Raw genomic sequence first — 24,175 nt, 5'->3', positions numbered from 1 at the left:
CTTGAGGATCCAGAGAATAGCAGTGGAAACTGCTGTGAAGACTCTCACTGAAGAAAACCGCCTGCTGCTGTTCTGCTAGCATGTTGTTTCCTGGTTTGTATCCTCCTAAGTTAGTAAAGCCATTGCCAAGTGTAGCCTATCGTAGTTGCAAGAGTATGAACTGTCTAGATGGACCTATAACCTCCGGAGTGAATAGCTTAAAATAGGTAACATTCATTGAATATGTATTATGTACCATGATTTATTTCATTTAATTCTCAACAACCCCATGATGTAGGAGCTATTATTACCCTCATTTGAATAATGAGACCAAGACTGACATAAGTTAGTTAATTTATCTAAGGTTCCACAGGCAGTAATGGAGCCAACAGGTTTTTCTGCCTCCAGAGCCCTGGCTCTTAACTACCATGGAGTTCTGTACTGCTATCCCACATGCATGTCTCACACTCTCAGCAACAGTATACTTGACTTGAAGGTATGCATATGCATCATCATCTCCCTACAGAGGACTTAATAAATAGTACACTGCACACCAAATACCTGAATAGAATATTAAGACAAACTCATCTCTAAAAAGAACATCCTTGTCTAATTATGTCCACCTAAATCTCCTTTATCTCATCAATCATTATAAACTTACTCTGTACTTTTTATTAAACTCTTGCTATGTGCATAACACTTTCTCTTCACTAGCACCATGGATTTTCTTAAATTTTAGCAACATAATCTCCCTTACTTGCTGTCTCCTTCAGCACAGGAATATGCACAAAGGAAAACCCAGGACATAATTTTTACTAAACAATTGAAAAACTTTTCCAGGTCATCGGCTAGCCCCAAAGAGAACAATGGGCTCACTTAAGTAAACCGTTACTCAAGTAGCATTACAAGTCTCTAAACAGCTCTTTAGGTAGCTCCAGAACTTATTTCTGGAAGGCAGGTTTCTTTTTAAGAAGCAAATGAAGCTAGAGTTATAATAAGAGACCTATACTCGATCGTCCACCAAATTACTAATTAAAAATGACATCTGTTATTGGTTCAATTGAGTTCTTCAAGGGACGTGCCTTTTAACGATGGTGGGAGCAGCACTGTATCCAAATTCACATCATCCTTGACTGTGCAGACATAAAGCTCCTTCAGGTCTTCTTCAGAGCTTGCAGGAGCAATACTACACATTGTGGACTTCATGGCATTGACTGTAGAGAAAGAAGACTGTGACTGAGGAAAACACTATGCTCAGTGACCATAATTTTAAAGACACAATAATTTAGTCAAGAAACTAAAAAGATGAAGATGAATGGAATATATTACATTTAAAGTGGTTTATCCCACCCATCCTGCCTGTTTTCTAATTTTCTCTAAGAAACTAACATTTCCTGCACTGCATAGTATCTAGCATTTTCACTCTTCTAATAGCCCTCACTTCTATTATATCACAGCTCTAGAATGCCTTTCTGGATTTACATATACTTCTACTCCTTTCCTCCTCTCCTACCTTCCTCCCTTCTCCCATTTCCCCCAATCCAAATCCTCATCATCACATTCTCTATTGTACTTTCATGTTTATAAATCTCCTCTAGCAGACTGTCATGTTTTTATAGATCCTATTTTCCTGTCCCCACCTCCTATGCTGCTTTAAGAGGAACAATAGTAGATTGATTGACTCAATTAAGTTATCTGAGGCAGGTATTTAGTGTTTTCACCATAGTTGCATATTATTTGTATAGTGTATTTAGGCAGGAAGGCCTAATTTGCCTATAATGTCAGCAAACAATAGGTATGTGCCTTATAAGGGCTGGGTGATGCCACGTGAAGATGAATTCCAGCAGCTAGACCAGGGAAGAACCCTGGGAAGCTACGCTTACCTGAGAGGGTCTCCCACTTGCTGTTCTCCTCTTCCACCTTTTGTAGGTCATGAAAGAGCAATATGTCCTTAGAGAGAAGGTCCTGGCATAGGACCTCACAGTAGAGGGGGTTTCCAAAGCACCTGTGGGTAAGGTAGCTGTAGAGAGGTAAGTAGGGGATTGCTGACTAAAGATGCCCACTTGAAGAGAGCCAAGCATAGGGTATTTCATAATAGAAATAGTTCATTATAGTGAGCTCTTGATACGCACTAACAGAGGGAAGACAGCAGCACAGAAATGTAAACAAAAAATTCTGATTGGCTTTAAAATGTATTTTGGCAGTAACTTTTCTAATTATTTTGTTTCTATTGATGTCAAAGGAATTCATGTCCCTTGCTAAAGGGCCTGGCAGAAACTGGCCTGACCATATATAACTGACATGTTAAGCAAGCCATCCAAGTGGCTAACTGTCCTATGAAAACCTGGGTGGAGAGCCCAGGGAAGTAGCCCCTTACTAGCATACCAAGAGACTGCCTACCCTTAAATCTAGTCTTGGGCCTCATCATGGTTACTAATACCATTCTCTTCCCCAACTCGGATAAAGTGAGACCTCAGCCTTCTCACTTATTATGGCACAGGATCCTCCCTTAATGAAGTGCCCAGCTAGCCCTAGCCACTCACATCTGCAGCTCTTGGGGGATGCTCACCACCCTCAGTTCCCAACATGCCATTCTCAACAGTGAGTTCGCTGCTAACTTGGAAATGGGCACCAGGATAGTCTGAGGGCTTTGCAGGAAGTGCTGGGCCCAGCTGCACGGGGTAAAAGTAGGCGTCAATGTCATCACCATGATGATGGGCGCACTGGAGAGCAATGTTTCCAAAAACTCCCAGGAAGCTGCATCCATATGCTGGGCCTCATCAATGAGGAAAATCAGTGGTGTTTCCCTCGCTGCCTGGAAATAGCAGCAAAGAAACAATGACAACCTCTGATTAGAAATAAAATCACCTGATTTGCAAATCTACTGTGGATTTCCCATTAACAATTTAAATAAAATGTCAACACAGGCTGGGGTTTTCAGAATAAAATGTATCTGAAGTCCAATATCCTAAGTAATATTTTACTTTATAAATATAAAATGTAGCATGCATATCTAATTTCTAAAGAAATGTACTGAGTTTCTTTGGACAAGAAAATATTCTAATGAAAAAATGAAATAAGCATCAAAATATTTTCCAAATCAAGCTTAAAGCTTTCGAATTTTTCATTTTGGCAAAAGCTTCAAACAGTGTGCTAATTCATAATACTTTAAACCAGTAATTTCCAAACCGGGATGCACACCAGAATCACCTGGGAGTGCTTGATAAAACTATCAATTACTATGTCCCTGCTCGTGGAGACTTAAAAAAAATGTATTCACTTTTATACACATTCCCACACCCATTCCACTCTCTAATGCCCCAGGTAACCATTTTAATGTTTATCATTTTTGTTTGTATTTTATTCTTATAAAATGTGCATAATTGTTTTGCCAAGAAAATAGCTTTTATATATATATATACACACACACACACACACACACACGGTACTGTATTACAGATCTCTCTCTCTCTTTATCCGGGACTGTTTTTAAGAGCACTCTGTGTTGCTATGTTTTCATCTATTTCCTTCCTTCTAACTTCCAAATTATACTCCGCAGTGTTCATCCATGAGTTTGTACTGATGCTTCCCTAGACTCTACAAACAAACTGCAATATAAAGACTCCCTGGGATATATATCCAGGAGAGAATTGCTGAGTTTAGAAGATGCACGTTGTTAAAATTTGGCTCATTACGTCTAGATTGCTTTCCAGAATGGCTACAACAGTTTCTGCTCATATAGCTTTTTGATTCTGTAATCCCGAGTTAGGGCCTGAGTACCTGAATTTTTAATAGCTATCCACCTGCATTTAGAAACCACTGTTTTAAATTAAACAAGATCAGGACAGAGCAAAGACCTTAGAGCAAAGATAGATTTTAGTTTAGTTTTTTTTTTTAAATTATATGCTGTGCTATATGATGGATTAAAAGTTAAAGATAGATAAAAACAATGAAAATATCAATAAATAGGCAGGTCAAGAAATGCCCAAGTCAAGGTGTGATGTGGATAGATTAAAATGAGCATAAACCATCTCCACATATTAAGAATTAATGGTATGTAGCAAAAGTACCCACCTCCTGTAGCACTTGAAAAAAAAATGCTTTAATTTTCCTTTGTCGGGCCAGGTCATCCATGCGTGAAACTTTGAAGGACAAGGGAAACTGACCAAGAAAATTATTCATAATTAGCATTAAAAATGACAATCTTATAAAAATTTACAGTTCTCCAAAGGGAATAGCAAATACTTCTACTTTGAGCGAGAATGGGTTTCTGTAGTATTGGGCATAGTGTTACAAAAATCAATATATAGTTCAGAGGGTGAGATTAAAGCCCACTTGTGGTTAAAGAGAGATAGTTCCTTTCCATACCAGCCTTTGGCAAATGCTTAAAGGGTCATGACTAAGGAATAAAATGACAAGTCAGACTTAGCAATGCCACTTTGGACAGCCCCAATAGTATCCCAGTTATTCCAAGTATACCAGGATGAATGTGTGCATGAGACTCATGAGAAACAATTGCAGTGGACATCTCCTAATACCGTTTCCTGTGCTAGGCCAAGGCACATTAGCTACCACGGACCTGAGAGCCAAAGTGGGGTTGCTCTTCAATCACTTTGGCCAGGGCCAGGACCAGGGCCAGAGCCCCAAACAAGGCCTGTCCTAGGTTAGGGCTCTACTGAGGGATTGGGCAGATTTTAGTCTTCTCTATTTTTCATTAAGTATAATGTCTTGCAGGCTGGGTAGATTAGGAGAAGTGATAGAAGATAAAAACCAACCCCCCCCCCCCCAAAAAAAAACACGAATTGTGGACCAGGGAATTCTTAGCCTACTCTCTATTGGGTACTACATACACCCTAGACCACTGGAAACTTTTGAGATTCAGATGCTTATTCAAGTGGCATACTCCCAGTCTAAGAAAAGGGAAGGTATGTTTAAAGAACAAAACATTGCAAACTGAGTCAAGAACACATGGAAAAATTGCTAGGGGTGCTCAGCTGGTCAGGATCATCTTGATGGATTTATTATTGTCACATTTACAATGCAATCTCTTACATACCATCTCCTTTAAAATCCACACAAAAACCATACAAATGTTATATTCCTCATTTAAAAGGTGAAAAAATTAAAGTGCAGAGAGGCTAAGTGATTTGTGCCAGGATATACAACTAGCAAGTGTCAGAGTCAGTTCTGGAATTCACTAACCTCAAAAAAGAGAAAGCCTGAGTTTTGGTGGCAAAGGGATTTCAAATTTCAATCCTGCCCTTGCCACCTATGTGTTCTTAGGAGAAACACACACACACACACACACACACACACACACACACACACACACACACCCCATAAGGGTTTTAGATTAAAGACAATCCTGGGTCTAACTACCCACGAAGTATAACATCAGTAATACAGTTCAGAAGGCCACTGCCTTCATTACCTTTACAAAGAAGAGGTCATTAAAAAGGCAGTGAAGTTGTTCCTCCACCATTCCATGGAGCTGTTTGTGTAGGTATTCCTGTCGGTAACAGGCTGGGCATGAATCAATCTCAAAGAAGATAGCCATGAGGGTCTGGATGGCATAGAAGTACTGCTTGGAATCTGCTTCCTTCAACATCAATGGCAACACCCTGGTGAATGTTACTATGGTCACTGGGAGTCTGGTGACCCATAGACTTACTCTTCCAGCCCACGGATGCTGAATCTAATAATACAAGAGTCTCACACCAGCAAGAGAAAGGAGCCTCAAGAGAAAGAGATGCTAAGTCAGAAAGCAGGAATCTTTACCTATGCCCTTCATTCTGGGCTAGAAAGTTTATTTCAGCCAACAGCTGACTTTTTCCATAGCCTCTTCCACCTTCATACAGAACTGCTTGTCCCTTCTTCTGGTGCAAACGCCCCTGCTGTGCCATTCGGAAGGCTTCCAGTTCTTTCTCCCGGTCTATAGAGAGACACGAAGCACCTAAGACTCCTGTGCTTTTTAGTAGGCACTCTATTTTTTAAAATTAATTTACAAAGTTAAGTCTCTAAATGACTCTTCCCACCCCCGATCCTTGGCAGAATCCCAGTCTTTGAAGAGGCTCCATTTCTCTTTCCAGAAAATTAATTGGACTATATAAACATGTGTGTTGGGCTTGGTGGTTTGCTTCAGAGCCTAAGTAAGGACAATGAGGCACCACATAGACATGAGGCTACTCTATCTTCTTAGCTTTTTGTAAAACTTTCCATAATAACAATTTAGTCTTTGAAGTCTGAAACTGCTATGTAAAGATAATGGACTAGCAGATAGAGATAAAAAAATATATATATATATAAAAATAGAGAATTTATAACATGTGTGGCAACAGTCTTGGTGTTATCTTCACTTTCTAAGGATGCAGGATTTCCCTCTAAAGATGACCACAACAAGCTGGTCAGATCTCAATAGCTGAACTCTGACTTACAAAGATTCTCACTAAATGTTGGTACTTTTTGGGCAAAGTGGTAAAACTCCACTTGAACTTTAGACATTCAACATGGAGAAGAAATGGACAGTCCTCTTTAAAATTACTATAAATTCATCAAGAAGGCTGCTTTCTATTTTTTAACACAAGCTTTGAAGCATTTAGTTTTGAATTTTTTTAAAATCACATTTAACCATTGACAGTGGAAAAAACATAAGGTAGGAAAGAAAACTCACCCAACAAAAGGTGATTTAAATTTTTCTCTCTGGCCAAATGTCTCTTCCCAAACATTCTAAGAAAAAAGACAAATGGAAATGTCTCTATTAGAAATTGATTGGGATAGAAAGGTAATAAATCACTAAATAGAGGAGAAATTGTTCTCAAAAGCAAGTATATTCAGATAACTCAAGAGATACAGAATTCTGTATAAAAAGTTTTTAAAAAAACTAAAGAATTTTGAGAGAAGGGAGGTGAGAAGTATTATTGTTTGTTCCAGGTTCAGGGAAGTAAATACATTCTGAAGCACATGTAGATTAATGACCTATTGCTATTCTCTTTGTTGGATAGCAAGAAGTTCACTGAGAAACTAGGTAAGAGCTAAACAAAAGCAGACGATCTCAGACACTAAACCCTCCTCTTATGCCTCTTATTCCAACAGGCCAATACTAGGAGCATCTTTCTTTCTAATTTCATACAATCAAACACTGATTATTCCTACATCTTGATTCTGGAAAAGAGATTGGAATGAAGTACCACACAATGACACTCACACACATCTTCTATGGCCAAGAAATTCATACATCTTCCCTGGGTTGGAGACGTTTTTCATCATTTTCTCTGGTAGTTTTTTGAAGTTGTAAGTAGGCAGCATAGATCTTAGATAGGTTACCTCATCACAGGACACCAAACCTGGATAAGCAGTTATCATTCTGGCTACAAGGCTCACTTTTGGGCCAATAACTGTGTTGAGGAGACAGTAAAAAAAGATAGAGAATTTTTGGATCACCTCCTCTACCTTTACCCACTAAGTTATAGAACCAACAGTCCAGTGTCCTATTCTACCTGTATATTCATGTCTTGCTACTGCCCCAACCACGCCACAGAATACTGGTCCATTGGTGATACTGATGGAAACAAGCCTGGGGATCAGAAAAGCAACAGTGAATGAATACACAGTCAGAAGCCTCTAGGTCAGGTACTAGATCTGCCACTACTTAGATCCAGAAGTCTAGTTTTAGAGCTCAGAATGGAAAAGACCAGAGATTGTTGTCAATCTATATCATGTGATAGAAACAAAATGGTCCCCTTACTCTAGGAGTTTTAGTTGGGGAGTAATTATTAGTAAAAAGACTAAAAATACCTTATATCTGTCAGATACTTTATATATGCTTTTTGGAGTACTTTCAAACTGATTACCTTTTCTGATCCTTTAAGGGATAATTAACGACAAACACATGAGGTGTGTAGGGTAAATATTTGAACCCCATTTGACAAAGGAGAAAAACTGAAGGAATTAACTTGCCTAGAGTTATACAGCAAAAGTCAATAGTAGAGTCAGAATGAGAATCTAGACCTCCTGACTTTTAGATCAATGTTATTTCCATCATATTGTGCTGCCTCAGATAAAACCCCTAATTAAATAGATCAACAGATGTCAGAATAGGGTTAATGGATCAAATAATGCTAGAATGTCAGAATAAAGGAATAATTAGAATACCAGACTGCTAATGGAAGGCTTTGTGAAACAAACTAGTCTTTAGAATAAGGTTTTTTCAAATGACTAATAGTTTTTTCCATTCTTGCATACATTCATTCATTTAATAAGCATTGAAAAAAAATGTATGTTACGAAGCACTAAGCTGCATGTTTATACAATATGACCTGTATAAAAATACCCTGCCCTGAATAAGTTTAGTCTGGGGTGAAGGGTGATAGGGACTGAAGGAGGTGGAAAGATGTATTTATAAGTTAGCAAGACAAATACTACATATGAGAGATTGGTATAGCAAATTAACAGAATAAACAGAAGGGACGCATTAACCGGAGAGTAGTAAAGGAGAGGATATAAGATGGGGTTTTGAAACGATGTACTGGCAAAGTGGGGCGACAGCATTCTGTCTAAAAGGAAAAGGCATAGGCTTTGGAAAGCCTGGCATGTTTCTGCAAAATAAATAGTTCAAAAAGGCTAGAGCACAGAAGGTGCTTGGAGTAGGGAGAGGTGAAGGGAGAAGTGGTTCTATCTAGGCCATGAAATGGAAAAGTACTGGAAACATGAATTATTTAAAAAGAGGGCATATCCCATTCCAGGTGAAGCAAAAGCTCAAAGGAAGCAATGAACAATTAATATGTAATAGAGAATAAGTAGATTTACTTGACCAGTGTGAAAATTTCTTGTGACAGATAACAAGATGTAGATAGAGAAAGAGGATGCCATGAGCATAGTTTTAAGTTAAATCTACAAATGGTCATAGAGCATGAAGAGTGGCAATGATCCTAACATTATTGTCTCTGAAACATTAAAATTCTTTTGGCTTCCTGTAAGGACAGGATTGAAGACTCACTATTCATTCACTGGGTGCATTGCTCAGGGCGAATAAAAGAGACACCCAAGACAAGAACCAGGCAGTTGGTTCTACTGCCATACTAAGAACAAGACTAAAAATCTTATCATATTTCATGATGCTTCCTTTGTCTAAAATGCTCTTTCCCACGTTCTCCACCTACTGAACTCCTTTCCCTTTCAACTTCACTCAAAAGTTAACTCTATAGTTAAGGCTTCCCTGGTACCCCTGATGAAAATTAACTTCCCATAGCACTTTGTTGTAGTTCCTACGGCATTTTATTCCTGCACTTAAATTTCACTGCATTAAAGATAATTATTTACTTAGCTAAGGAAGTAGTATCTTATTTGTCATCATGCCCATTACACCTAGCTTACTGTGTGTTTAACAAATGCTTGCTGAATGAGTGCATTTATACATGTGAGGAACTCAGTTATTAACAAGATGATGATAATGAAACAATACTTTTCTCACTTGGTTATTTCTTGTTTCTTTCTGTTGTACTTTATATAATCTCCTTTGCTCTTCCTACCAATCCATGTTCCTTCCTTCTTTTAAAAATGCTCTTCATTGATGAAGAATATATACTTTCTTCAATATATATAAATATACATAAAGTATACTATATAGAGAGAGGGGGGAAGAGAGAGAGAGAGTGAGAGAGAGGGAGAGACAGGAAGCGGGGGGGGGGGCGGAGAGAGAGAGAGAGAGAATGAATATGAATGAGAATATTTCTGGTGCTGAAAAACTATGAGTTTCTGAGATTGCACTCCATGGCTCTCATAAATATCCTAGAGAAAAACCCTGATCAGTCACTGGACACAAAAAAATCATCTTTCGTCTGTAAATGAGCTGAAAATTGAAGGTATTTCTTAGATTAGAAAGAATTTTGAAGATGATTCAAGGTGAAGAGGGTCATTGAAAAAGGAGACATCAGATGTGGTTTGGGGTCTGGAAGAGGCTGATAGGATGCAGCAGCATGAGCAATAGTATTTGCTACCAGTGTGACACAGGTACTTCTGAGACCGTGTCTCTGTACTTGAGTTATGGTGAAGAAGGCAAGCTTCAGCATCTGGTTAGCACAGCATTTCCCAAAATACGCTCCTCAGAACATTCATTCTTCTTGATGTTGATAGGTCTTTCTTGAGAAAAGTGTTTGGTGATCAAGTAAATTTGGGGCATATTGAGTAAAACAACATGTAATAAATTTATTTATTGTAAGACTACTTAGAACTTTTGATGTTAATGTCTATTGTGAACCTTCAAGAAGGAAAAATAAGTTTGCATCACTTCCCAAACATATCTGGCCATGAAACTCTTTTTTTATGAGTTATTAAGGGATTGATATTCTACCAAACATACTTTAGAAAATTATTGAACTAGTAATTATCTTCAAGGAAAAAAACACTGACCTTGAAACTAGTTTTCAGGCTCTGGCATTGTCAAGTATTTGGTTTATCAACATAACCTCTGGATCTTATTTTCCTTAAATTAAAGAGATCAGATTTGATGAACTCTAAGATCCTATCTAGCGCTACATATCTACTATATTCTAAACTAAATAAGACTAAAAGAACCAAGAGGCATAAGAGTCATAAAAGGCATCCTTAAGAGCATTGTAAGATATCCTTTAAAAGCCAAAGAAATGATTATCTCATTAAGGAGTAAGGGTCAAGGACAAGATTCTTGAAGGCCACAGGTCAATGCAGAATTTACAAGCAGAATAGACTAGTACTGGAAGGATGGCCCAGCACACCTATATTGCAGATAAGATTGGAAAGTAAGCTGTAGGAGTATCTGCAGATCCCACCCAGACTGAAAGAAGTGCCAACGAATGTCTGTCTTGGGCTAAGAGTCTGCGTATCTAAATGAAGCAACTGTAGCATCTCTTTACCTGTAGAATAAGGAGTTGGATCAGATAATCTAAATTCTTTTTCAGTACTAACATTCTATGAGTGTACCTCTATTATTATATTACATTAGTAATATATGTTATCCTTTTGGGGTGTATTTGTATTTTATAAGAGGCAGCTGTGGAATAATGAAAATGACACAGAACTTGAGGACAGAAGATCTAGGTTTCATTACCAGCTCTGCTATATGCTACAAGTGGCTTTACAAGTAGCAGAGTTTAAGTTTAGTTTCCTCATGTGTAAAAAAAGGATAAAAATTTTCACACTGGTAGCATATATTAAAGTATTCCATAAATGTTAAAATACTGTATAAAAATGTGCGATATAATTTTATTCACCTTGAATAAGTATAGCAAGAAAACAAATCTTTGACTCAATATCAGAAATAACTGTTTTTCGAATCCATTTTTTCTAGTAGGAAAAAAGGTCATTTGAAAAATTCCAACCCATCTTGTTATAGTGAAACTAGTGGGGAAATGAAATTTTCTATACTTTCATTAGGACTAGGCTTTTATAGAATGTGGGAGGGCAAGGGTGATCTTATCAATGTGAATTCCAGAAAAACCAATGAGACTGGGAAAGACCAAGAGCAAAAGCCAAAAGGAGAGAATTAACCAGCTGTGGTCCCTTCCTACCTAGGTAACTGCCCCACTCCTCCATTCCCTATAGACAGGCAGCGTTTGTTCTACATTTTATCCACATACAGATACGTGATTTATATTATATTAATTAACACATTTACTTGTTCTTTTGTAGTGCTCTTGAATCTTGCTATGTGTTCCTCCCCTTCTCCTACCCCATTGTGTGGAAACTCGTCTTCATTTATTTTTGGTATCTAGTACGTTGTTCTGTAACTAGTGATTGCTTAACAGATCTTGTTTTCTGGCTACCCTTAGTATGTTCTCTTTCCTTTAGGCAGATTCTGGATGCCCTTAAACTCTGCTACTTGTAATTACCTCCTACCCTGCCTAAAGAGGCCCCTGGGGCCTGAGAAGCTCCTCTCTGCCCCATCTTCCTCCTCACTTGATCTCAGCAAGACTCTCCCAGCAGAAGCTAAAGATGCTGAAGGAGCTCTCCAGGGCATATGCACACTCATCTGGCTTCTTTTCTCCAGGAAGGCCAAAAACACAGAGGAACATGCAGCTCTGGAACAGATGACAAAGAAAGAAAAGAAAGTTTGTCTTGGGAAAGAATATGGCTTGCCTTAACTGAACCCGCTTCCCCAAAGGAAGCCAGATTCTTTCCTTACTGGTCTTCTATTAGGAATGTTGGATTCTACATGATTCATGAAATGAACACTCTGGGCCACATCAATATGGAGATTTAATAAAGAAATAAAATATTAATTTAACTATTCAAAGAACTAAAATTTAAAATGTAAGAAAAATTAACGCCAAGAACTTTTCAAAAATTTAACCTCTAGTGTATGTCTTGAGCTAAGTCTATGTGACCACATTTTCTTCATCCATAATGCCAAGTATTATTATATTGCTCTCTTTCAAGCTCTTCAATTATCTAAATAAGATCTGATTACATTTACTTTACTAATAGAGCTAGAAAAACATTTTTATGCTTTCTTTCACAAGGATTTTCAACAATAATTGAATCAAAAAGGATATAGAGAGTAATCCTCAATTACCCTGACAATTAAATTAATTAGAAAAATCCCATTTCTTAACTATCATTAGTTGAAATTTTAATATAAAACAGCTTGTTACAAAATAAATAGCAGGGAATCTGTTCTTACGTTATATGAAAGGTAAATTGTCATACAAAACTATTATTCCTCATTCACCTTAAAGGCTGATGAGTCAAGTGCCTTTGTACTTACTTTTTCGAACATAAAGATCTGGATCAGCTGGCCACCCCCTTTCTCTACGACTGTGGAGATATATAATGCAGCCTCCTGGATAAGATGACAGAAATGCAACATCCATGCTGTCTTGTGGAACTCTAGGTTGACCAAAACCATAGTCACAGTACGGGATTCAGATATATACTCCATAGGCTGGCCTTCGTCAATCTACAAAGACACAGTGAGTTACCTTGCCCATATCTTCGACTCTCAGTACCATGTTTAGGAATTTTAATTCCATATTCCATAATGAGTATGAGAAAATAAGGGTGTCAGACAAAAACCCAGTGCACTTGGAATAAAAACTATTTTGACTTTAAACTTAATTTACTGATGACACTTGCCAGGCTATTATATTTTCTAAGAGTTAGTTTGATATTTCCAATTCCATTAGTCATTATAGCACTTTTAAGGTACTCATATATATTTATGTATATACAATCAGTCAACACATATTTACTAAGGATATACTTACTCTATACCCTGCTATACAGTGTATTAGTATCTTGAGGGACAAACTGAAAAGCAAATACGGCTTTTACTTTCCAGAATTGAGAAATCTAACTAGTGATAAGACATGCCATCACAGTAATTGATGCAGATGGGGAAATCTGCTGGTATTGCAATGAGGGCAGGAGACTAACTGGATCAATATGGAAAGACTGTCACATGTAAATGTACACATGTTTACATAAACACACACACACGGTCTACATAATGTCTCAAGAACTAGGAAATAACCTTCTTCAAAAGGTTTTTCATTATGTGCTTCCGCAGTGTTTGCTCAAGTGCAGAGTCTGGATCCAACTCCAGGGCAGTTCTTAAAGTATCTGAGAAAAGGAAAACACACAAAATGTCTCCAGCCATGTGGAAAATTAATCTTTAAAATTTGGGGCTTGGGGATAAAGGACAAAGTAACTTACCAGCACTTGTTCTGTAATGTGGCAGATAATTGAGGCACTTGTCAAAATGCTCATCGAAATCAAATGGGTCAATGATCCGCACATCTCTTAACTATAAACAAAAAAATGACTCAATTCTGTGCTTATCCACCAACTAGATTACCTTTGGTTCCTTAACAAAGGGGCTAAGGATGCCATCTCCCTTATTTAGCATTATATTTCCAGCCTTATTGTTCTGCCTCATCTATCTTTCCGGGAGAGTATCCACCACCTCCCTCCAAAATAGAGTTCCAATGGTTGTTGGTTTGGCAAGGCAGTATGTGACCACCACCAGAGGACTCCCTGGTGTAGTAGGCCTCTTTAAAACGTGCAATAGATAGGGCCAGCCTCCTACCTTCACAGCTTCATCCTCCTTCATGATTTCCACTTCAAACATGTACTGTTCACAGAGCTTCCAGCAGTTCCAGGACAAGACAATCTCATTTGCTTGTGCTAAACGCTGAGCTAACTGGACATCATCTACATCCTGCCCAAACACTAAGAGGTACTGTCGCTGCTCATCTCCAACAATAACCTGGGAAATCTGACCTGCGGACAGACCTATCCAGAAAAAGGAGACAAGTGGTGAACAGCTAAACTCAACTGGAAAACTATGCAAAAGGAAGGGTCTGGAATCCTTACATTGCTCTATGCATCATGCAAATCTTATTATTGCCCACAGTTGTAGAAGTATTAGGTGAGCGTACCTTGAAAAATAATACCTTGCTCCAGATTTCCTTCTGTCTCAAACATACCTTGAGATAGACATTGAAACAAGCTTGGGTTGTATGGATGAAGAAACAAGAGATCCTAAGCTTCTAAGAGTCTTGTCTCTAAATTGTTCTTCTAATGGATATCTAGAATCTGATGACAGAGACCTAATGGTTATGCTCAGAAACTGCTGTCCCAGTGACCACACCATTTCTCTTTACATGCAATCATATTAAACCAGACTTGGGCTTTGCCATATACTTTTATTCCACCTCCAGTCTTTCTTGCCCTACAGGATTGCCTACTGCAAATATAGCTGAAAAAATAGTGTTCTTGTTGGGGGAAAAGTGACTATAACCAAGAGAGGCCTACCCATAGCTAAGTCACCCAATCTAAGCTAAAAACAAGGGGAAAATAGTTTTAAGGGAATGGCAGAGACATAGGCTTCTGGCCAAGATGGAAATCAGGCAGTGAATTTACCACAAAGCTTGGAATAACTAATAAATTGTGAAAAATACATGAAACAATTTTCAAGATATTGAGATGTCAGGTAATGGAGGACAATGATGCCTGAGAAATGGGAAACAAGGTGAATGCCTGATACTCCAGCTTACTGTCTGGAGAGCCTCCCAGACACATCTCAGGGAGTGGAAACCTAGGTATAACCCAGAGGACTCCTGAGAAGACAGAGCTAGAAGTCGGAAGAGGGCAAGGTGGGTAGAGTTCACAGAATGTGAGTACTGGAGAAAAGTGTACAGAGAGAACTCTGGCAATCTGTACAGGGTCCCCACCTCAAGTTTTTCATTGGGCACAGATAGGTGCATTAATGTGAGGAACCCACCAAATGCCAGAGAAAGAACCATTTGAAAAGATTAGAAAGAACAACCCCCAATATCACACAGGGGCTGGGAACAGGTTCCCACTAGCCAGAGTGTCAAACTTAATAATTCATAGTACTCAGAAGGGGTTTGCCTCAGGAATGGGGTAAAGTAGCCCTAAATTAAACACAGCTCTGGTCCCATCCAACAAAGTTTAAAAGCAAAACCTGAGAGAATCAAGCTAACCATACTCCAGAATGAAGCTCAAGAATATTGTACTTAAAAAATCAGCACCCAATGAGGTAAAATTCACAATGTCTGGTACCTATCAGAAGTTACCAAATATGCAAAGAAAAAGGGAAATGTGACCTACGATGAGGATTAAAATCAATCAATCAAACTCAACTAAGGATAATACAAATGATAAAGTTAGTAGACAGGGACATTACGCAAGTTATAACTACATTCTATATATTCAAGACTCTAGGGAACCTAAACAAGTAGAGACATGGAAGATTTAAAAAAAGACCCAAGTCAAAGTTCTAAGGAAAAAATCCCACAAGGCTTGAGATGAAAAATACACTAAACAGGATCAAAGACAAATTAGACATTGCAAAAGAAAAGGTCTGTAAACTTGAAAACATATCAAAGACACTATCCAAAATGAAAGGCAGGGAGAAAAAAGAAAACAGTGAGGATAGCACCAGTGATTCATGGGGCAATTTCAAGCAGCCTAATGTGTGTGATTGGACAGAGGAGGAGGGAAACAGGAAAAATTATTTGAAGACTTGGGGGCTGGGAGAGAGGGTTGAAAGGTTAAAGAAGTACAAATTAGAAGCTGATAGATAGTCACAGGGATGAGAAGCATGGCATAGGGAATGTAGTCAGCAGTAATGTAATGGCTATATGTAAGCCAGAGGGGTGATACAGTAATTGGGGGGATGATTTCATAAACTATATAGATGTCTAACCAGTGTTCTGTATACTTGAAACTAACAATAAAATAAATGCCAAAAAAAGAGATAAAAGCAAACTTCAACAACAAAACAACAAAAATTATTTGAAGAAATAATAGCAGAACATTTTTTAAATTTGATAAAAACTAAAAACCAAATAAAAAAGGTCAATGAATCCTAAGCGCGCACACACACACACACACACACAAAATTGAAGAAAACTATACCAAGGCACATCATTATCAGATTGTCTAAAACCACTAATAAAGGAAAAATCTTAAAGGCAGCTAGAAGAAAAAAAAGACACATTACATACAAAGAAACAAGCTTAAATCAGATTTCCTGTTGGAAACATTGCAAGGTAGAAAACAGAACAGCAACTTTAACGTAAGAGAAAAAAATCCCTGTCAACCTAGAATTCTATACCAATGAAAATACCTTTCAAAAACAGAGGTAAAATAAAGATTCGTTTTCAGACATAAAAAACTGAATAAACACATCTCCAGCAAAGTTATACTAAGAGAAATGTTAAAAGTTCTTCAGACAATAGTAAGTATTGAGAATGACATAAAGAAACTGGAACCCTCATGCATTGCTAATGTGAATATAAAATGCTACCACCACTTTGGAAAAAAGATTAGCAATTTCTTAAAAAGGTAAACATATATCTACCATATGATCAAGACCTTCCACTCCTAGGTATTTACCAAAGAAAAATGAATGCATATGTTCATACAAAGACCTGCACACAAATGTTCATAATGGCTTTATTTCTAATAGACAAAAACTGACAATTCAATTGCCTATCAAAAGTGAATGGATAAACAAATTGTGGTATATCCAAACAACAGACTACTACTTAGTAACAAAAAGGAATAAACTATTGATATATGCTACACGAATGAATCTCAAAATAATTATGCTGAATTAAAGTAGCCAAAAAGTATATACTGTATTATTCCACTTATATAACTTTCTTTAGAAATGTAAAATAATCTCTAATACTAGACATGAGATCAGTGGTTCCTTGGGGATGAAGTGGGGAGTGGTGTGAGGGTTTATACATAGGCACAAGGAACCTTTTGTGAGTGACAGACATGTTCATTATCTTGATTGCGGTGATGATCTCGAAAGTATAAATATGCCTACATTCAGTATTAATTATGGATTACCCCCCAATAATACACTAAACAAAAGAATAAAAAAGAATTATGACAGGAGAGATGCTATATAAAACAGAAATGATTCTTCACTACTGCTCCTCAAAATATAAATAGGAAAAAGTGGCAGACAACTTTTGCCCTTAACTCAGAGACCCTTTGAGTTTTCTAAAGTCCTGTGAAGGAACTTTATGTATAGAGCTTCTCCTCCAGTACTGCCTCTTTGTACAGCTTTATAATTTTTATTGTATTTTAGATTATGTAAGAAAATAACATAGTTCAAAACCAAACTATATAAAAAATATACATTAAAAAGTCTTGATCCACCTATATACCCATCTATACTATTTTCCTCCAGTAGGTAAGTTTTATAGTTTCTTATATATCTTTATATGAATATAAACAAATAAGAAAGTCTTATGTTCCCTCCTTATATGAAAGGTAGTACACTAAACACAGTACTTTCCACCTTATTTTTTCTCAACTATATTCTGGAGATATTACTATAACAAAATACCTTTTTTAAAAATTGCAGAGAATCTAGGTAGACATATTAATATTTATTTAACCAGTCTCCTATAGATTGTTATCAACCTTTTATTATAAATCATATTTCAATCAATAATCTTGTACATGTGACATTTCATATATGCTTAGGTATAGTTATAAATGTTTACAAATAGGATAGTTGGGCTGAAGAATAATGCTTTTGTAATCCTAATAGAGATTACTGAGTTACCATCCATAAAATTGTATCACTGTTGATTCCCACCAGCAATGTATGAGAAAGGCTTACTCTTCACAGCCTCAACAACAATATGTTCAACATCTAAATTTTTGTGTATCTGTAGATGAGAAACGATCTCAGTGTACTTTCAACTGGTATTTTTCATATTGTGAAGTTAACTATCTTTTCACATGTTAAAAAAGATGTATTTCTTTGTCTATGTACTATTTATTCATATCTTTTACTCATTTTTCTCTTAGAATGTTAGCCTTTTCTTGATTTCTATGTGTTCTTTAAAAAAAAATTCTGTTCTTTCTGTATTAGAAAAATTCACCCTTTGTTTACATGAGTTGCAAATGCCTCCCCCCCCAATTTATCATTTATCATTTGAATATTTTATAGTGGCTGGGTTCTTTTCTTTGTTTTTCTAATTAGATCTCTTTTAGTAGATACTACCTATCTTTAGCTGCAGGTCCTGGCCTTCTCTGGTATGGTAGACTCCAAATTTCTCCTGTATCTCCAGACTGCATTTTGCGACCAAAGTAATGATGTCACTCAGCTGATTCTGTTCTACTGTCCAGAGTGCCAGGAGCACATTCCCTGCAGAGACAAAAGATAGGGTGACAGAGGTTAAATATCTGGACTCACTTGGCCAGAACAGTCTCCCATAATGCAGAAGATATCATGCAAGCTGTTAGGCAAGGTTTCTTGGCCCTATCCATTATATACTAGGTGAAAATATTGTTTTAGATCCTCAAAACCATTGAGCATATAAAAACATGACAAGGTAGAAGCTGAAATTCTCTTAAAGTTTAAGGACAGTTTTGGTAATCTTCCCTCCACCAGTATACTAAAAGAAGGGGAGGCTACTAGCAAAGAGGTTCACGAAATGTTAAGTTGATGTTTATATCTAATTTTATGGCTGGCTTAATTTAAATAAAAAGATAGGCCAACTCTGTGGCAAAAAAGCTTGCTAATGATCCTAAGATTTCTCCAGATAGACTTTTGACTCCTCTATATCTTACATTTAGCTTCTGCTACTAATGACCAAGTTTCTCATTGGTTTTCTCACAAATGCTTTATAGGTACGTGTTTTTCTGTCATTCAATCTAAATGAAATGTAAAGACTATCTGAGCTTAATATGGGCAAAGTTTTTCCATTAGATTGGGAGATTGTTTGAAGTAGAGATTGTGTCTTCTACATCTTTGTTTCTCCAGGCCCAGCACATAAACAGACATGCCAAAGTCCACCTAAATACAGTCTTCTTCACTTAGTCCTTTAAATATTCAGAAAAACTGATCAATACCTGTGATATTTAGGATATCCCCTCCAAAGCAGAGCACATCTGAAATTGAGTAAGGGAGAGAGAAGAAGAAAAGTCAGTCAGAGGTACATCAGATCATGGCAGAATCATATATGATCTAAAGAATGTCCTACTGAGTTTTTCCTCATATCTTTTCTGGTCTATTTGTGTACTCCAAGGTTCAGGCCCCTTCTTCTTTTTTCCTAGCTTCTCCTCAAATCTGTCTGTACTTACACTCATTTTCTCTAAAATGGAAGAAGTACTTCTGTTCTCTTCAAAGCTACTCACTTATTTGTGCTCTGGATCCTAGCCCTATTTACTCTCTTCCCTTATGTTCTTTCTACTGGATCATTCCTATCAATATTTTAAAAAACAAAAACAAAACACACCAAAATTAACCCTCCTGTTCTTGACTTTAACTTCTTCTGTAGTTATTAGGGCTTTTTCTCCTATATTTCCGGAAAAAAAAAATTCTCAAGGACTACATACAATTTTCTCCTGATATCCTATTCCGTCAAATTTTTACTCTGCCATTCTCTTCTCAGCTTACTCCAATCTGACTTCGATCTCTGCACTTCATTAAAATTATCAAGGTCATCATCTTGCTCAATTTAGTATTTTCTGACCTCCCTGTATTTGGTATCTTTCATTTTCAACCCAGTTTGCTACCACCCTCTTCTTCTAGAAACACGATATCCTCTTTGGTTTCAGGAATACCACAATATCCTACCTCACTGGCTGTCTCACGGTCTCTTTTGTAGGTCTTTTCTCCCTAATCATAATGCTCTCCTACAGCTCCTCAAATTTCGTTATTAGGCTCTTTCTCTTTATTTATACTCTCCCCATCAATTCACATTTTGATTTCTTTATTTGAATAACTTACTGGAATCTCAAACTCAATGTATTCAAAACAGAACTCCTGATTTTCTTTCCAAAGCCCAGACTTTCCCATTTCAGTAAGTGATGCCACCATCAATTCAGTTACGAAAGCCGAAAGCTTGAGAATCCCTTTCCTCTCCACTCCCCACTGAAATCCTGTCTGTTGAACCTGAAAAATATATTTCAAATCAATCCATCTCCATACGGCTCCACTTTGATATCTTTAGATCAACATTTTTAACCTTGCTGAACAATGGAATTGCCTTTGAGAATTTTAAAAATCCCTATTCCTGGGCCTACCTCAAGATAGTCTGATTTAATTGGTCTAGGGTAAATGCTAGACATCAGGATTTTTTAAAATCTCCACAACTGGTAATGTAATGTGTTGCCAAGATTAAAAACCATTAACCTAGACCAAATCTCTATCATCTCTCTACAGCTGCTCCAATTACCTCTTTCAGCTTCCATTCTTACTACCTACCCTCCACTAGTTTCCTATAATCTAACCTCTATGAAGCAGCTAAACAGCTTCTAAAAAATGTAAATCAGATCACATCATTCCCTTCCTTAGAATTTTCCAGTTTCCCTTTGTACAAACATATAATCCAAACTCTTTACTAAGGCCTACAGTTTGATGATCTCCAATCTGACCTCAAGCCGCTCTTCCCCCACTAGCTCTGCTTTAGCCACTCTGGCCTTCTCAGTTGACAGAGCCTGCCAAACTTTCTCCCACCTCAGAATATTTGTACTGGGCAGTCTTCCATCTGAAATGCTTTACCCTTGGCCCTTCCCTCTCATCATTTATGTCTGAGTTTAACCGCCACCTTCTCAGAGGAGCCTCCTATGATTGCCTTAAAACAGAAACTCTCTTGCTCTACAATTATTTTTTTACAACTACACCCTATTTATTTCCTTTGTAGAATGTATAATCTATAATTATCTTGGTTACTTATTATCTGCCACTCCCACTAAAATAGCTCCACAAGGGCAGGTATTATATCTTATTTTCCAATATGTTTCCATTACCCAGCAGTTCCTGATGTTCTAATTATCATATAATACATAATTTTTATCTCCCTCTTTCATTTAAACTTGATGAGAAAAATCGAAAGACATTTTATACTTGTTCCTCAGGGGTAAGGGATGAGTCAAAAAATCACATTTCTAAAGGAGATGCCACAAAGTAAGTATTCTGGTAAATCTCAGAACAATGGACATAACCATATGGGGCACTGTCAGGAAAGAAAGGGAATATTATACAGTACTAAAGGATGTAGGACCAGAGTAATTTCTGCTGGTTAGGCCTAACTAGACTGAAAGATGCTTGGGTCAGTTTTCCCACCCTCTGCACCTATTACAGTATGTCACAAAACAGGTACTAAAAATGTGTTCACTGCACAAATAAGCTTTTATGTTTTCTTTCATTCTTTTTAGGTAAATATCTACAAGCTTAATTCATGGCAGATAATAAAGAAAAAAGTCATTCCTACCTTACAGGATGCAATACTAGAATGGGAAAGTGTTTTGTAAATTATATCTGATATACACATGAGGCACATTACATTGGAAGAGACAACCTGAGGAATACTTTATTTTGAAATAAAATACAAACATGAAGTTAAAATTAGCTTTTCCCCCTTAGTCAATAGGATGTGAAACTGGGTACAATGGCAGATAGAAAGATCTAGCTTGTCAGTAGCAACCTGAAGAAGTTGAGTAATACTAAAAGACTGACCCTTTAGTATCCCTTTTAAAGTACCCCAGACCCCCTTCCGTTAAAACTCCCAGGAACCCGGTACCACACCTCCTTGCTCCCCTACAATGGTCACTCACGCTCCACGATGTCACTAATGTAATAACTGAAGATGTGGGCCAGTTTGTCCACGTCATGTTCCGACTTGCCGGTCAGGCTGAACCTGTCCATTAATGCTGTAAACCCTGACCAACAAGGCAGAAATTACTGTTAGCTGAAAATCCTAAATTTTTAGGCCCTATTCCCTCCATGCATCGGACCAGTGTAAAAGCAGCAGATCTCTTGGAGTACTCCCTTATCCCTTAACACGGTGTTACTAAGGAAGTACTCAGGGCCAGGCTGGTTGCTGCTGCCTCAGGGAATCCAGAGGGCCACCCTCTCCACGTTTCCACAAGCCGCATATGAAGAAGATTCACCCACAAGCCCCTTTTCATCTGAAGCCAGTGACCCCTCCTTTCCTACCATCCTCTAAGGCTCCTTGGCGGGGGGGGGGGGGGGGGGGGGGGGGGGGGGGGGGGTGGCGGCTATAGAACCTCTCCCACGTGAGGAATACAAAAACTACGGACAAGCAGAACGGATTAAAGCTTTACGGAGAACTCCTACTTTGAGCCCCTTGAGGGAAGACACCTTGTTATCACTCATCTTCATATCTATTAACATATACGCTCCATAAATATTTGTTAAATGAAAGACTCTCAAACTACCTGGTAGTTCTCTAACTCCAAGACCACACTTGTGGGCCCAAAGAATGAATTAATCGAGCGAATACAATAACTGCATGAGGAAATAGGCTTATTGAAAAATGTTCGGGCCTGGGAGAACCTTGGACTCAAAGCCTGCTGTGTGACCTCGGAAAAGTTTTTTTTCCCTTTTTGAGTCTCAATTTCACTGTTTTTGAAGAGAACTCAAGGGCTAAGCCAGATCATTCTTAAAGGTGTCCTCCTGTTCTGAAAACGACCCTCAAAGTTTTCCTGCGGAAGCAGCAACCTGTAGTTGAACAGCGCCTTAGCCCGTCCGGGGCCGGGGCCAGACCGTAAGCGCGGCAGCCTCTAAGAGCTGAGGACCAACGGCCGCCCCTTTGGCAAGCCGGGCGAGCGACGCACCTCCCCTCGCCCTCACCCGTCACGTGCACGCCGAGGAGGACGCCCTGGGCCGTGGCAAGTTCGGGTTCCAATCCCCGGGGCTTTCTGAAGACCAGCAGGTCGGGAAGCAGTGCCGCCAACCGAGCCTCCACAGACCACAAAAGTGGAACCCCCATCCGCTCGCCGGTCGCCATTGCGGCGGCGGTTGCCTGCTAAGCTACCGGAAAGAGTCCCTCCATTTTACAGCCAATCTGCACCGACGGCCCTGGCGAGGCCCTCCCACAAACCAATCAGGATGGGTTTCCTTATGGCAGTGTTAACCGAAGGCTGCGTGGCCCCGCCCACGTGCTTCTCACCTCCTTAGCTCTTGCTCTGGCTTCCTGGCAGGGAGGCAGGGCAGGGAAGCGCCACGCAGTCAAGCAGAAAAGTAGACGTTTTTAAAATCCTGAAATGTGATAGTGAGGCTACTTCTAAATTAAAACAGACCTGGGATTAATTATCAATAGGGTGGTCTTTATACCACCGGAGTAGAAACCCGGGTGATGGGACAAGTTCCATCGGCATCTAAGGCAAACTTGGCATGCCTTTTAAATTTAACACCATTGGACTAAGGCTATCTCACTGTCGGTCGGTTTCAGTGGTTAGGGCGAGTTTTTTCTATTTCTGTCGTCTGCCAGGGCAGGTCTATTGGGTCTCTCATTGGAGGGCTCCCCAGGCCGTTTTTCTGTCAATTCCTGGTTCCAAGGTTTGTATGATAATGGTACAGTTTAGGTTGCTATTTTGTTGCTCAGATTCATGGAGATCACAAAGCAGTAACAAAACGAGAATGTTGTGAATTCTTAATCAGAAAAGTACTTTTTCTGCAAAAATAAATAAATCTAAATATTACATCTTCGCTATCGACAGTTCTACATACAACACTTAATCAATGCCCTTTTGGTGGGCTAATTTTACTTGTGGAATTACTTCTTTGCATTTTGGTTAGCACTTCCAGTAGTAAGACCAAATATCTTCAGGTGACAGAAAATCTCTCCTCAGTAGGTTGGAGGGGCCAAAGGGAAGGAAAAGAGATTAATAAGTGATTAAGAGGCCTGGACACTAT

General features: G+C 38.3%; 1 protein-coding gene across 17 annotated transcripts in view; it reads right to left on the bottom strand.

The window, feature by feature from the left end:
* The window catches only part of LOC107499090 (adenylate cyclase type 10-like), a 38,212-nt gene extending 14,066 nt beyond the window's left edge, over nucleotides 1-24,146 (bottom strand). For 5 of the 17 annotated variants that reach the window (XR_004949974.1, XM_016122931.2, XM_036217725.1 and 2 more), the window contains exons 1-18: nucleotides 23,111-24,146; nucleotides 22,072-22,176; nucleotides 19,363-19,401; nucleotides 18,512-18,655; nucleotides 14,039-14,244; nucleotides 13,666-13,756; nucleotides 13,484-13,572; nucleotides 12,719-12,910; nucleotides 11,911-12,032; nucleotides 7,476-7,552; nucleotides 7,184-7,373; nucleotides 6,650-6,705; nucleotides 5,758-5,911; nucleotides 5,411-5,600; nucleotides 4,054-4,140; nucleotides 2,523-2,794; nucleotides 1,863-1,999; nucleotides 1,062-1,193 (exon numbers count right to left, since the gene is read on the bottom strand). Coding sequence is in view for 16 of the 17 variants with exons in the window: in XM_016122931.2 (XP_015978417.2) it covers nucleotides 1,062-1,193; nucleotides 1,863-1,999; nucleotides 2,523-2,794; nucleotides 4,054-4,140; nucleotides 5,411-5,600; nucleotides 5,758-5,911; nucleotides 6,650-6,705; nucleotides 7,184-7,373; nucleotides 7,476-7,552; nucleotides 11,911-12,032; nucleotides 12,719-12,910; nucleotides 13,484-13,572; nucleotides 13,666-13,756; nucleotides 14,039-14,244; nucleotides 18,512-18,655; nucleotides 19,363-19,401; nucleotides 22,072-22,176; nucleotides 23,111-23,267 (2,440 nt within the window). In the remaining variant the exon portion in view is untranslated. Of the gene's footprint in view, nucleotides 1-1,061; nucleotides 1,194-1,862; nucleotides 2,000-2,522; nucleotides 2,795-4,053; nucleotides 4,141-5,410; nucleotides 5,601-5,757; nucleotides 5,912-6,649; nucleotides 6,706-7,183; nucleotides 7,374-7,475; nucleotides 7,553-11,910; nucleotides 12,033-12,718; nucleotides 12,911-13,483; nucleotides 13,573-13,665; nucleotides 13,757-14,038; nucleotides 14,245-14,438; nucleotides 14,548-18,511; nucleotides 18,656-19,362; nucleotides 19,402-20,242; nucleotides 20,408-22,042; nucleotides 22,469-23,094 lie in introns of those variants that run through there. The other 12 variants (XM_036217727.1, XM_036217701.1, XM_036217714.1 and 9 more) reach the window with 12 other exon arrangements.
* Between the last annotated feature and the right edge of the window lie 29 nt (nucleotides 24,147-24,175).

Source organism: Rousettus aegyptiacus, unplaced genomic scaffold (assembly GCF_014176215.1).
Source record: "Rousettus aegyptiacus isolate mRouAeg1 unplaced genomic scaffold, mRouAeg1.p scaffold_m13_p_1, whole genome shotgun sequence".
Taxonomy (NCBI): Eukaryota; Metazoa; Chordata; class Mammalia; order Chiroptera; family Pteropodidae; genus Rousettus; species Rousettus aegyptiacus.
The sequence above is the reverse complement of the archived record's forward strand: the minus strand, read 5'-3'. Positions and strand labels throughout refer to the sequence as shown.